Below are 12,470 nucleotides of genomic sequence, written 5' to 3' on the forward strand. Positions count from 1 at the left end.
TAGCTTTCACACTTTACAAACCACATATTCCACTTTCTCTTATACATTCAGTTCAGGTTTTTAATATGTGGGCATTTTCTGAGAAACTGGGATCCCAGCATAGATCTTTCCTGCTGTGTGCTGGCAAAGGGTAAACCAAATTCTTCCTGATCATAGTAAAGGATGATACACTACTTATTGTACTACCACTCTGAGGAAAGAGCAGGACATAAGCATCTTACCAAGTTCCCGCCTCATCCACTAACTTAGTTGGGCATATTAAGAACACTTGAGGGGGCCTGGGTGGCTCGGTCGGTTTTAAGTGTCCAAGTTTGGCTCAGGTCATGATCTCGCAGTTCGTGGTTTTGAGCCCTGCATCGGGCTCTGTGCTGACAGCTCAGAGCCTGGAGCCTGCTTTGGATTCTGTGCCTCCCTCTCTCTCTCAAAAATAAGTAAACATTAAAAAAAAATTTAAGAACGCTTAATACAGTCAGTAGTGTGAAAAGATTAATGAAGGGGAAATTATTTTCTCAAGTGACTTATTGCAGAACTTCTTCAAATAGCAAACTTCAAAATATAGTTTTAATACTTTAAAAATACAACCAATATCCATGAAATCATTGCCTAACTGATGAAATGAACCAACAAATTTATGTGCTCCTTCTCTCTTCTGAATTCCTGCCTCCCCTTTTGAGGCAATTACTTCTGAATTTTGTGTATATCATTACCTTACTTAAAAAAGTATTATTATGAATATATGGATGCCTAAACAATATATTTAGCTTCATCTTAACTTTATAGAAAGCGTTTCATGCTGTATGAAAGCCTTTTGCTCAACATTGCATTTTATTTATGTTTTAAATATTTATTTTTTCAGAGAGTACAAGCAGGGGAGGGGTAGAGAGAGGGAGACAGAAGATCTGAAGCAGGTTCTGCGCTGACAGCAGTAAGCCTGATATGGGGCTTGAACTCATGAAAGGTGAGATCATGACCTGAGGCGAAGTTGGACACTCAACCTACTGAGCCACCCAGGTGCCCCTCAACATTGCATTTTTAAAGATTCATCCACATTGTAGTGTGCTATAATTTATCTTTTTGGCTGCTGTATTATGAGGTAATATTCCATTGTATGTGTAAAAAATTTTCTGATCCATTTTCATGCTGGTGAGCATGTATGGGTTATTTCTAATTTTTTTTTTGTTTGTTTTAAATAATATTATTTAAATACTTTTCAGAAATAGATTTCTTTTTTTTTTGAGAGAGAGAGATAGAGAGAGAGAGAGAGAGGCGCAAGTGGGGGAGCAGCAGAGGGAGAAGGAGAGAGGGAATCTCACTTGGGGCTTGATGTCACCACTGTGAAATCATGACCTGAGCCGAAATCAAGAGTCAGACACTTAACCGAATGAGCCACCAAGGTGCCCCCAGAAATAGATTTCTTGTAGGTATACCAATTCTCAACAGGTCTGAAGGTAAGAAACTATTCCACATTTCTTTTATAGGTAGTTGTCTCCTATTACCTAGTTCCTATTGGGCACATACTGGTGCTTTTTAAAACTTATTGACTTGTGCAACTAAATCAGTTTGTAAACCTCACAAGTTCTACTTCCCAAAGCCTCTGGGATCACAGTTTTACAATTTAAGAAAATAATTCTCCCACCCCCACCCCCACATTTTACTAGGTGCTGTCAGCACAAAAGGGTTTCTTTGATGAAATGCCATCATGATGACATTGGTGGAAAGTCTAGATGTTTCTGCTAAAGTATAAGATTATTCAGTTGAATGATCATGATTTTTTCACATGCTCCAGTCTTCCACCCACTTCCGTCCCTCTTACTTCTTTCCCTCTCTCAGACAAAAATCTATTATGTTTACCTCTGATGCTGAGATTTCTACAATTGTAGATTTATACATTTGAAAAGCTCAGTATTACTTTGTAGATATTAACCAAGAATGATAATAAGTACTAAAAAATGATTATACCTGAGTTAATTATTTTGTTAGGAACAAAAACCACCAGGAGTATTATCATGCATACTCTTTTCACTTATTAAAATTAACTAGCATCAGGCTAGAGCTAACTCCTATCTTAGTAACTAAAACTGATTTCATGGCTAAGTGGCAGTAGGTAATGATTTACAGATGTAAAGCTACCAGCAACTTAGTAGATATCTTTGGAAATTTATCCTGCTCCTGTTCTGATTTACTCAACTATAAAATGAAACTAAAAAGCTAGCTTCACAAAGCTCATGGGCTCCATGAGAACTTTGCCTGCTTTACACACCATTATACATCTGCTTAAAACAGGACCTACCAAGTATCAGTCTCAAAAGATACTTGTTGGTGTAGATATGTAACTCCAAAGCACTCTATACTCTTGCAATGGTATATTTTCACCCTCCTATTTCACCTTAACCATGAAAACTTCCAAGTTCCTCAAAACCAAGCTACATTCATGCCCCAACAAATAAGTCATTCTAACACAGGCTTTAGTCACTTGTACCTAACAGATTCATTCATTTAACATGCAATGGGCACCTACTATGCGTTAGTCACAAGGGACATAAGAACAAGGTAGTAGGCAAAAAACAGGCAATTACAGGTGCACAGACGGCTATTCAGTGTTGTTTACATACATAACTATTGAATTTCAAATTTATTTATTCATTTAGGAAGTAGGGCCTCACTGAGCAGAATGAGGAACTAAAGGACTGCTGCTGTCTGAAAAGGAGGCTTCAGTTTAGGATGGGATTCCAGTAATGGGAGGCAGTAAAGGAGGCTGAGAGCATGTAGAGTCGGAAAGCCCACAGTGAATCCTAGATCCACCTTTAGAAGCTGAATAACTTTGGCATAGTATTTGTATCTGTGCCTGTTTCTTCACTGACAGAATGGGGATAATAATATTAACTACTTCAGACTTCACGGAAGTAATGTTAAGTAAAATGCTTAGCATGGCACTTTGTACAAAGTAAGCAGTCAGTAAATACTAGCCATTATCATCATTATAGGTGCTCGAGAATTCTGGGGGGAAAAATGCTACCATCACATGAAGAGTAAGTCAGTAAGGATAAAAGCTCATAGGACTGAGGTAGAGGAAAGTCAAAAGGAGATGTGAGCAAAGGGGATGCTGGGGCATCTCTCAGGCCTTGAGGAAGGAAGACATGGGTCAGAACTTTACCAGGCATTCATATCAGGTGACCAGATTTCTTAAGTTCATAAAAAAGGCAGAGGAAGCAGATGTTTATGCCTGTAGAGTCCCTAAACAGATTCTAAAATTAGAGGAACCGTATTCTATTTTTTTTTTAATTTTTTTTAACGTTTATTTATTTTTGAGACAGAGAGAGACAGAGCATGAACGGGGGAGGGGCAGAGAGAGAGGGAGACACAGAATCGGAAGCAGGCTCCAGGCTCTGAGCCATCAGCCCAGAGCCTGATGCAGGGCTTGAACCCACGGACCGCGAGATCGTGACCTGAGCTGAAGTCAGACGCTTAACCGACTGAGCCACCCAGGCACCCCTAGAGGAACCGTATTCTAAAAGGCAACATGCTCAAACAATTTCTGCTTTCTACATGCCTCTTGCTGTCACAGTCTGACAGGCTCTTTTCCTATGTTTTATGAGGTTTCAAATTTCCCCACCTCTGCCCCTATAAACTTCTTTTCAGTTTCCATGCCACTCCCTCTGACACATGCTGCCTGTCATGTCTACTTGGTACAGAACAAGTACAGAACCAGTCAGTCACTAACAGGGTCCCTGCAATCAGGGATACCCACCTTGGTCAGCAGCCCTTGCCTGGTGGGCTTTAGGAAGACCATGAACCTTCCCATTATTTGGAAGTAGTTACGGTAGTGGGCGGGATCATACTGATACTCTCTCAAGTACCACCGCTCTGTAACTCTAAAAACATTTCCTTTCTCATAATTTTAAGTCATGCTATCTTACACTACTGACTTCCCAAAATAAATGTTACAGCTCACACTTGAGCCACTTTACCCTAGAGGAAGAAGTTTCCATGTTAGTAAGGTTTGGGTGGAAAAACAACAGTTCAGATATCCTGCAAAACTCATTAAAAATTTTTTTTGTTTTAATGTTTATTTTTGAGAGAGAGACAGGGTGTGAGCAGGGGAGGGGTAGAGAGAGAGAGGGAGGGAGACACAGAATCCAAAGCAGGCTCCAGGTGCTGACCTGTCAGCACAGAGCCTGACTCAGGGCTGGAACTCCTGAACCACGAGATCAGGACCTGAGCTGAAGTCAGATGCCCAATCGACTGAGCCACCCAGGCACCCCTAAAATGGGGTTCTTTAGGGCGCCTGGCTGGCTCAGTTGGTAGAGCCTGTGATTCTTGATCTTGGGGTTGTGAGTTTGCGCCCCACACTGGATGTAGAGCTTACTTACTTACTTACTTACATGCATAAATAGGGACTCTTTAATTTATGATGGGGACCCATTACCTTTTGTACAATGATAAAGAGGCAGCGTATCTTTTAGGCAACACTTAATTATTTAAGGAATTTTCAAGTATGTTAGACAACAAGAAAATATCATTATTTCATCCAGTTAATTCTGCTACATTATTCTCCCAGACTTTTTACTACCTATAACCTATACTAGAAGAATATGTTCTCTTAGCTTCTTTGTAAGATTCCATCTCTTTAACACAGATTTCTGCTAAACAAAAAGGAAAAAGATGCAAGACAGAATAAGTCAAGTGAATATGTTTTGAGGCCAATACTAATCTTTTAACTCCAAAAATTGCTTTCTTTGCCACTTTTGCTCTGCTCTCTCTCTCACCAAACTTACTGCTTTCTACCTAAACTGATTTAATGCTTTGGTGAGGGAGCATACAGTGATTAAGAACATGAGCTGTGACACCACACTATGCAGGAATATGAATTCATTCTGTCCTTCACTTAAAAAACTGCAATATAAACAAATATTGAATCATTATGTTGTATACCTGAAATTAATGTAGTGTTATACGTCAGTTGTGCCTCACTAAAAATAAACAAACAAAACACCTCTGGGGATAGGGCCAGAAATCTGTGCTAACAAGATGTCCAGGTGATTGACAGGTGCAAAATTTGAGTTAAGAACTATTCTAAAACCACAGAATCTGTGTCTCCAGATTTGCAAATGCAAATCTAAGGCTACTCTATCAGAATATTTGTATTTTATAATAATTTAGATAAGTCATTTAGAGATACTTAACCAAATACTCTGACAAAAAACATAAGTTGTATACATCTACTTATATGAGTTCTACATGGACTCATTTTTTTTCAGTTTTCATTTTTTTTTTATGTTTATTTATTTTTGAGAGAGAAGGAGAGACAGAGCACGAGCAGGGGAGGGGCAGACACAGAACCTGAAACAGGCTCTGGGCTCTGAGCTGTTAGCACAAAGCCCAATGTGGGGCTTTAATCCACAAACTGCGAGATCATGACCTGAGCCAAAGTCAGACACTTAACCAACTGAGCCACCCAGGCGCCCCATTCAGTTTTCATTGTTAAGAGAGTAGTTTTTAAGTATCAGCTCTTCTATCTGTTGCAAATTTTAATGAAAATCAGCACGTACTGATAAATGTGAACTTTTTAGCTCTTTGCAGGGCACATAAAAATATTCCATAAAATGGTAGCCACTAACTACTACTACTATTATCTTACTACTCACATTCTTTCTTTGTAGCTGTTTGGATTACAGAACTACAGTAAAGCTTCTTTCATCTAATGGAGAGCCTTTTAGGATCCTCTAGTATCCAAAATGAAGCTAAGACCAGAAATAAGAAAAAAGAAAACTCTGTCTATAAAGAATTAACCTACGATTATCAAGAGGGGGGCAGTCAAAACAAAGTCTCAAAGATTACATCTAATATTTTGAAATTGTTGTTTTGTCAATCAGAGTGTGAGCTTTTTGATAATGCCGGGCCAGAAGTGTAAGTAAAACAAATGAAAGGAAGCAGAAGGGGAGAAATTGGTTGGGAAGACAAACTGTGATAATTTAGGCAGCAGTGATAATAAGAGCTGTATCAGGAAAGAAAGCAGCAGACAGGCTCTTGTAGCCAAAGGATGCAGGAACTGGGGTAATTGGGGGCATGAACCAGCTCGCCATACCTCACCAGGTCACTGCAGCTGTGGGTGGAAAAGACCCACCTGTATTTAGATACTCTTTAGTTCTAAACTCTAGTTCTCTGGTAGTCACTAACTTACAATTAAACTGTCTGAAGATGGGGGCACCTGGGTGGCTCAGTCGCTTGAGCGTCCAACTTTAGCTCAGGCCATGATCTCACAGCTCATGAGTTTGAGCCCCTCATTGGGCTCTATGCTGACAGCTCTGAGCCTAGAGCCTGCTTCGGATTCTGTGTCTCCCTCCCTCTCTGTCCCTAACCCACTCGCATTCTGTCCCTCTCTCTCAAAAATAAATGTTAAAAAAAATTTTTTTAAGTCTGAAGATGCTACATTTCTGAAGGGTTTTTTTTCCTTTTCTATGGGTGTTTATATCTGTCACTTGACAAAATAACATTTAATAGATCAGAAAGTGATTCTTAACACAGGTAAAGTATGCTTAACACAGTTGGAAAAGAGCTGAAAGCCTATGAATCACAGCATTGTAAATGGAGGAACCACTCTACGTCAATTATACCAAAAAGCTGTCTTTAAAAAAGTCACAACTCCATCTGCTATTCTAAAAACTACTAGTATAAAGATGAACCTTAAATACTTTTAGGTTCTCATTGTTCAATCCTTCCCCGAATACCTATCAGTTTTGAGCAGATGCCGCTATATTTACAAAATAGAATGGAGTATTTTTGTCTTTTCAAAATTAAAAAAAAGCAATACATCAGGTCAACTAATTAATGTGTATTCAACTGCTAACCAGGTATAATGTTTTCTGGAGTGCTATTAAACAATGAAAAAAGAAAAGAGACACAATAATAGAAATGTCCATGGAAGATAAATTAAGATCAGAATATATACATATACACACATAAATAATATATATACATGCACACATACATATATAATATACACATCTTTATATTGTATATATGTGTATAAACCGAACATAAAACTATTTTTTCCCTTACTCATTACTGCGTTTATACATAAATGAGACAGTTCCTTCCCCAACATGGGTTCTTAAGGTGCATCTACGAGAAAGCACATCTGTGAATGTTTCCAGAAACCCTCATTCTCTGCACTTTCCAGGGCTCAACAAGGCATTCACTATTAGCTATACGCAACTTTACAGTGGGTGGACATAGCAATGCTACCATTCCTTCCCACTTTTTTTCTTCCTTCTATTCCCCTCCTAGCCCTTCTACCATCTCACAACAGCACATACAAATACAGAAAGAAAGTTGCTTCTTTGTTGAGTGCAACTTTTTTTTTTTTTTTTTTTTGGTACATTGTTGGAAATGGAAAAGACAAAGTCAGAGATGTGGGTTTATGCATGTCATTGCCCTAAACATAAATGTTAGCTGTGGCTCTGGGAGTTGGAAGAAGAAACGAATCACTGTCAGTAGAAGCTGATAACTACGCAGACAGCAGGAGTGCCTCTTCACTCCAACACCAAGAAGCCATCTCTTACCCATGAGAAGACTTTTAAAGTTAGGATGGAAAAGGGAAGCATTAAAAGCATTGTACCATGGCATGAAAGTAGATCCTTATATAATTTATGAGAAATTGGTGTGGAAGGTCATATACCAAAGGGGAAAAAGCCTCATGAAATATGAACCCACACATGTCTGTGAATGCATGCTAAAGTTCTGGAAGAAAACTCACCAAACTCAAAAGTGGTATCCTCAGAAAAGGGGGTAGGTCTCCTACCCAAAAGGAAAGTTCACTTTGTATTCAATGTACTCTTGTACTGTAAATATTTAAACAATGACAATAGATTTATGTGTTACTTGTAGTTTTTATAGATCAAATATTTTTTACAAGGCATAGTAGGGGGGCGCCCGGGTGGCTCAGTTGGTTAAGTGTCTGACTCTTGATTCCGGCTCAGGTCATGATCTCATGGTTCAGGAGATCAAGCCCTACATCGGGCTCTGTGCTAACGGTGTGGAGCCTGCTTCGGATTCTCTCCCTCTCTCCCTCTCTGCTCCTCCCCTGCTCATGCTCCCTCTCCCAAAATAAACATTTTTTTTTGTTTAAAGGCATGGTTAGGAATTTTTATGACATTTAAAAGCTAGAAGCATAAAAAATTAGCAGACTAGCACTCAAAGACTCAGAAAGGAACATAATCCAACACAGCAAATCAGAAGCCTTCCTTCCTGCTGTATTTAAACATGATGAATATATTAAGGATATTATATCTAGCACGATTTTACACTGACATAGTACACATTATGAACACTGAAAAGTTTAAGCTACGTTCCCTACACACATTCTTGCTATTCTTTATCAGTGTCATTTAAACAAAGCTGAACTCAAACGTAAAGGTTAATTTTTAAAATATCTGAATACAATCAAGGTATCTACAATAAAAAAGATGGCATTGCCTTAATATACAACACCTCAAAATTATTATATTAAGTACTTTGGGCAAAGACAGTAACAAGAGTTAAAAACTGGGTGATGAGGAGGCAAATACTTATTGGGTACTGAGGTTGAATCTAAGTACTGTCCTGGTAACTGAAATGAGAAATCTTTTTAAAACTGTTTCCTCAGGGGGTGCCTGGGTGGCTCAGTCGGTTAAGCGGCCGACTTCGGCTCAGGTCATGATCTCGTGGTCCGTGAGTTCGAGCCCCGCATCGGGCTCTGTGCTGACAGCTCAGAGCCTGGAACCTGTTTCAGATTCTGTGTCTCCCTCTCTCTGACCCTCCCCTGTTCATGCTCTGTCTCAAAAATAAATAAATGTTAAAAAAAAAAAATAAAAAAAAAAAAACACCAACAACTGTTTCCTCAGGTTGCTCAAGTGAACAGCCAGGAGATGGAGAGTTCTGATATCCAAGTACAGTAAAACCTTGTGACTGTGAGTAACTTGTTCTATGAGTGTTCTGCAAGACGAGCAAACAGTTCTAATAAATTTTAACTTGATTAACAAGCGATGTCTTGCAATACAAGTAGTACGTGATGCTGAATGTCACATGATCACAACTGAGCCAATGGTTCTCTCTCTCTCCCTCTCTCTCTACAGGATTGTGGGGTATGGTCCCATGTCGCGGTCTCAGGCCGCAGTGTTTGGCAGAAATTTTTGCATGTTGGAAGGTGCCCACAACTGGCACTAGTGTGTTTTTTGCCACTTCAAAGCACCTCTGGACGGTCCCTTGCTTTTCCAAACAAGAGTAAGCTTAGGAATGCTTTGCTTCATTCTAGGTCAGGCTGCATGCAGACAGAGACCCCTTCCTCTGCTGCCTTCTTGCCAGGCACATTAAATACCGTATATGACAGAGTTTATTTATACTGTACTCAACATCCGTTAACGATAGTGAAAGTCATCCTACACAATGGCCCTCCTCTCTGGTCTCCCTCACACAAGCCATGAAGGTTTTCAAAGGTAAGTGAAGGTTAATTTATGCTTCTTTATATTGTATATTTTCTTTGTTACTTTGTATTATATTACAGTATTTTATTCATTTTCATATGAATGTTTTTGGGTTGTGGAATGAATCACCTGAGTTTCCATTATTTCTTATAGGGAAATCCGCTTTGATACACAGTGCTTTGGATTACAAGCATGTTTCTGGAACGAATTAGGCTTGCAAACCAAGGTTTTATTGTACATGATAGAAAGTAATACTGCATTGACTCTGCAGGGCAGCCACAAAAAAATCTTTTAATTTATTGAGTATTCCTTTTCCAAAGTATGCATGTGTTCTGAAGTACATATAAAAATAACAAGGTGGGGTGCCTGGGTGGCTCAGTTAATCCTCCGACACGTGGTTTAGGCTCAGGTCATGATCTTGTGGTCACAGGATCAAGACTATGTTCAGCTCCATGCTGGACATGGAGGCTACTTAAGATTTTCTCCCTCTCTCTCTCAAAAAAAAAAAAAAAAAAAAAGAAAAGAAAAGAAAATAAGGTAAAAATAAAAACTCAGGACAAGAACTGCTCAATACATCTGCATCGTAAGGTAGAGACTAAGAGATCACACCTATGAAGCTTCAAGTCTTCATTCCTGATCTTGATTATGCTTAGGCCCTAATTTTCTAACAATACTTAAAAAAAAAAAAAAAAAGCTAATCCTTAATAGGAGGAAGCATCAAGTAAATTAACTGAAATTCAGATAATCCCCACAGCTGACACCTCCACAGTTGAGCATTTGCTGTGTCCATAAAGTTTGTGGGGTGCCTGGGTGGCTCAGTGGGTTGAGACTCCGATTCTGCTCAGGTCATGATCTCGCAGTTGGTGAGTTCAAGACCCGCGTTAGGCGCTGTGCTGACGGCTCAGAGTCTGGAGCCTGCTTTGGATTCTGGGTCTCCCTCTCTTTCTCTGCCCCTCCCACGATGCACCTGCACACTCCCTCTCTCAAAAATAAATAAACATTAAAATAAATAAATAACTAATGGTTGTACCACAATCTTTACAGAATTATAAAGAATTGATAGGAGTGTCTTCATCCTATAGTGATGTGGTTAATAAGCAGATTACACAGAAATAAAATTTTAAGGAGAAAAAAGAGGCCATGCTTAAAGAACAAAGTAGAAAGCAGATTCCTTAGAAAATTGAAAGTAATGTTGTGAATATTATCTTTACTTCCCCTACTGATTAAAGGACTAATTTCTACCTTGATTAGGCACTCCCATCTTGAGATTAGCACATACTACTCCAACACACAACCTATGGTTTTACTAAGACTTTTTGTCAGTGGTCAGTGTTGGCCCTCTTTCTAGGTAAGTAACAGAAACGGTGACACTGGACTATTACCTCCAGCTGAACCCAATGGCTCCTAACCTAAGAGAACCATGCCCCCAGTTTCAGAGGTTTGGTGTTTGTTTAAGGAGCACGGGCTTGGTAGGCAAGGAATCTGGGTCAACTTCAGTCCTACTCTAAAGCTGTTACTTGGGTCAAATCATTCAATAATACTGATCCTCAGCTTGATCTGAAAACGTGGCATCCTATTTGTCTCACAGATGTGAGGATTAACTATGATAATCACAGCACATGCACACAGAAAACATTTGACTCTTAATGTCATAAGGGATGGATTAGGGGTAGAAAAGACAAAGTCAGGATTTCTTGGTTGTGTAGAGCAGTTAAAAGGCTTGCTCTGGTGAGAAAAGAAGTCTCTAGCTCTATTTCTGGGAAAGAGATTCCCTCATCACCTTAGGCAAGTTTCTCCCCCTTTTCAGAACTCATACAACAAAGTACTTGGCATTTACAGCATGCCTTGTATCTTCAGCCACATTTTCATACTGTAAGACCCTGTCATGTTAAACCAGATTTAACACTCCTCCAAGTCTTTTTACACACACTGCCTACTCTAGGACCCCGCTCCTGGCAAGTAGCAATGAACAGCTGTTGACTGATAAAGCACAAAGTGAGGTCCGCTGCATTCAGGGGGCTCCCGAGGCGGTGGTATTAAAAGGTGGAGGCCTCTGCCTGCCAAACGATACGATCTCGGGAGGGGCCCCTCCAAAACCACACATTCCATTCAGGTCAACTCGCGTACTGGTCCTGATTTCTCTTCTCAATCCCTTGGACGCATCTGTGATATTTACGGGTGTGGCGTGAACGCTCGTAAAAATTTTAGTGGTACAACCGAGGCCGCCCGGGCGGCGGCGGCGCAGCAGCCACACCTACTCCGCGGCCCCGGCGCCTGGAGCTCGCAGAAGGCGGGCCAACGGGGCTGCCGGGTCTCTGGGCGCCGCCCCCTCCTCGGCTCCTACGGGAAAGGCACCCAGCCTGGGACCGGGGGCTGGGACCCGGCGAGCACGTGGGAGGCTGGCGAGGACGAGCGTCCGGCCCAGGAGGGGAGGGGAAGCCGAGCCGGGCGGGAGCCAGCGGCCTGGGGAGACTCCGAGGTAAACAGTCCGGCGCCCGGACCGCGGCAGCCCCCCTGCACCCTTCCCGGCCGAGTCCCCCCTTCCCGCCGCCACTCACGGTGCTTGCCGCCGCCGCCGCCGCCGCCGCCGCCGCTCGGGTAGCTCAGTAGCAGGAAAGGCAGCGGGGAGCCCGGCGACGGCGGGGTCCTCCAGGAGCGCTGTTGCTGCTGCGGCGGCGGGCGCGCTGCGAAGCCGGCGCCTCCATCTCCTGGGTAGAGCAGGAAGAAGGGGGTGGCCACTGGTGAGCCGGGATCCGACTGCCCGGCAGGAGAGGCCAGCGGCGGCCCCGCCTCGCCCTCTCGGTCCGCGCCCCCGGCTGGAGCGCGGCTCGGCTCCTCCAGCAGCTGCTCCCCGCCCCTCGCCGGTTCCTCGCTGCAACTTTCCGCGCCGGCGTTGGGCGGCGGCGCGGTCTCAGCCATGCTCGCTCCTTCCTTCGCCGCCGCCTCGTACTCGCGCCCGGGCCTGGGCCGGGGAGTAGAGGGTCACGGCGGCGAGTCGCCGCCTCGTCC

At 42.0% G+C, this 12,470-nt stretch overlaps 1 protein-coding gene across 6 annotated transcripts in view; it reads right to left on the reverse strand.

The window, feature by feature from the left end:
- RUFY3 (RUN and FYVE domain containing 3) overlaps positions 1-12,470 on the reverse strand; it is an 80,232-nt gene extending 67,762 nt beyond the window's left edge. For 4 of the 6 annotated variants that reach the window (XR_006216960.1, XR_006216959.1, XM_042984409.1 and 1 more), the window contains exon 1: positions 12,020-12,468. Coding sequence is in view for 4 of the 6 variants with exons in the window: in XM_042984409.1 (XP_042840343.1) it covers positions 12,020-12,380 (361 nt within the window). In the remaining 2 variants the exon portion in view is untranslated. Of the gene's footprint in view, positions 1-12,019 lie in introns of all 6 variants that reach the window. The other 2 variants (XM_042984408.1, XM_042984413.1) reach the window with 2 other exon arrangements.

The sequence above is a fragment of the Panthera tigris genome, chromosome B1 (genome assembly GCF_018350195.1).
Source record: "Panthera tigris isolate Pti1 chromosome B1, P.tigris_Pti1_mat1.1, whole genome shotgun sequence".
NCBI classification, from domain to species: domain Eukaryota; kingdom Metazoa; phylum Chordata; class Mammalia; order Carnivora; family Felidae; genus Panthera; species Panthera tigris.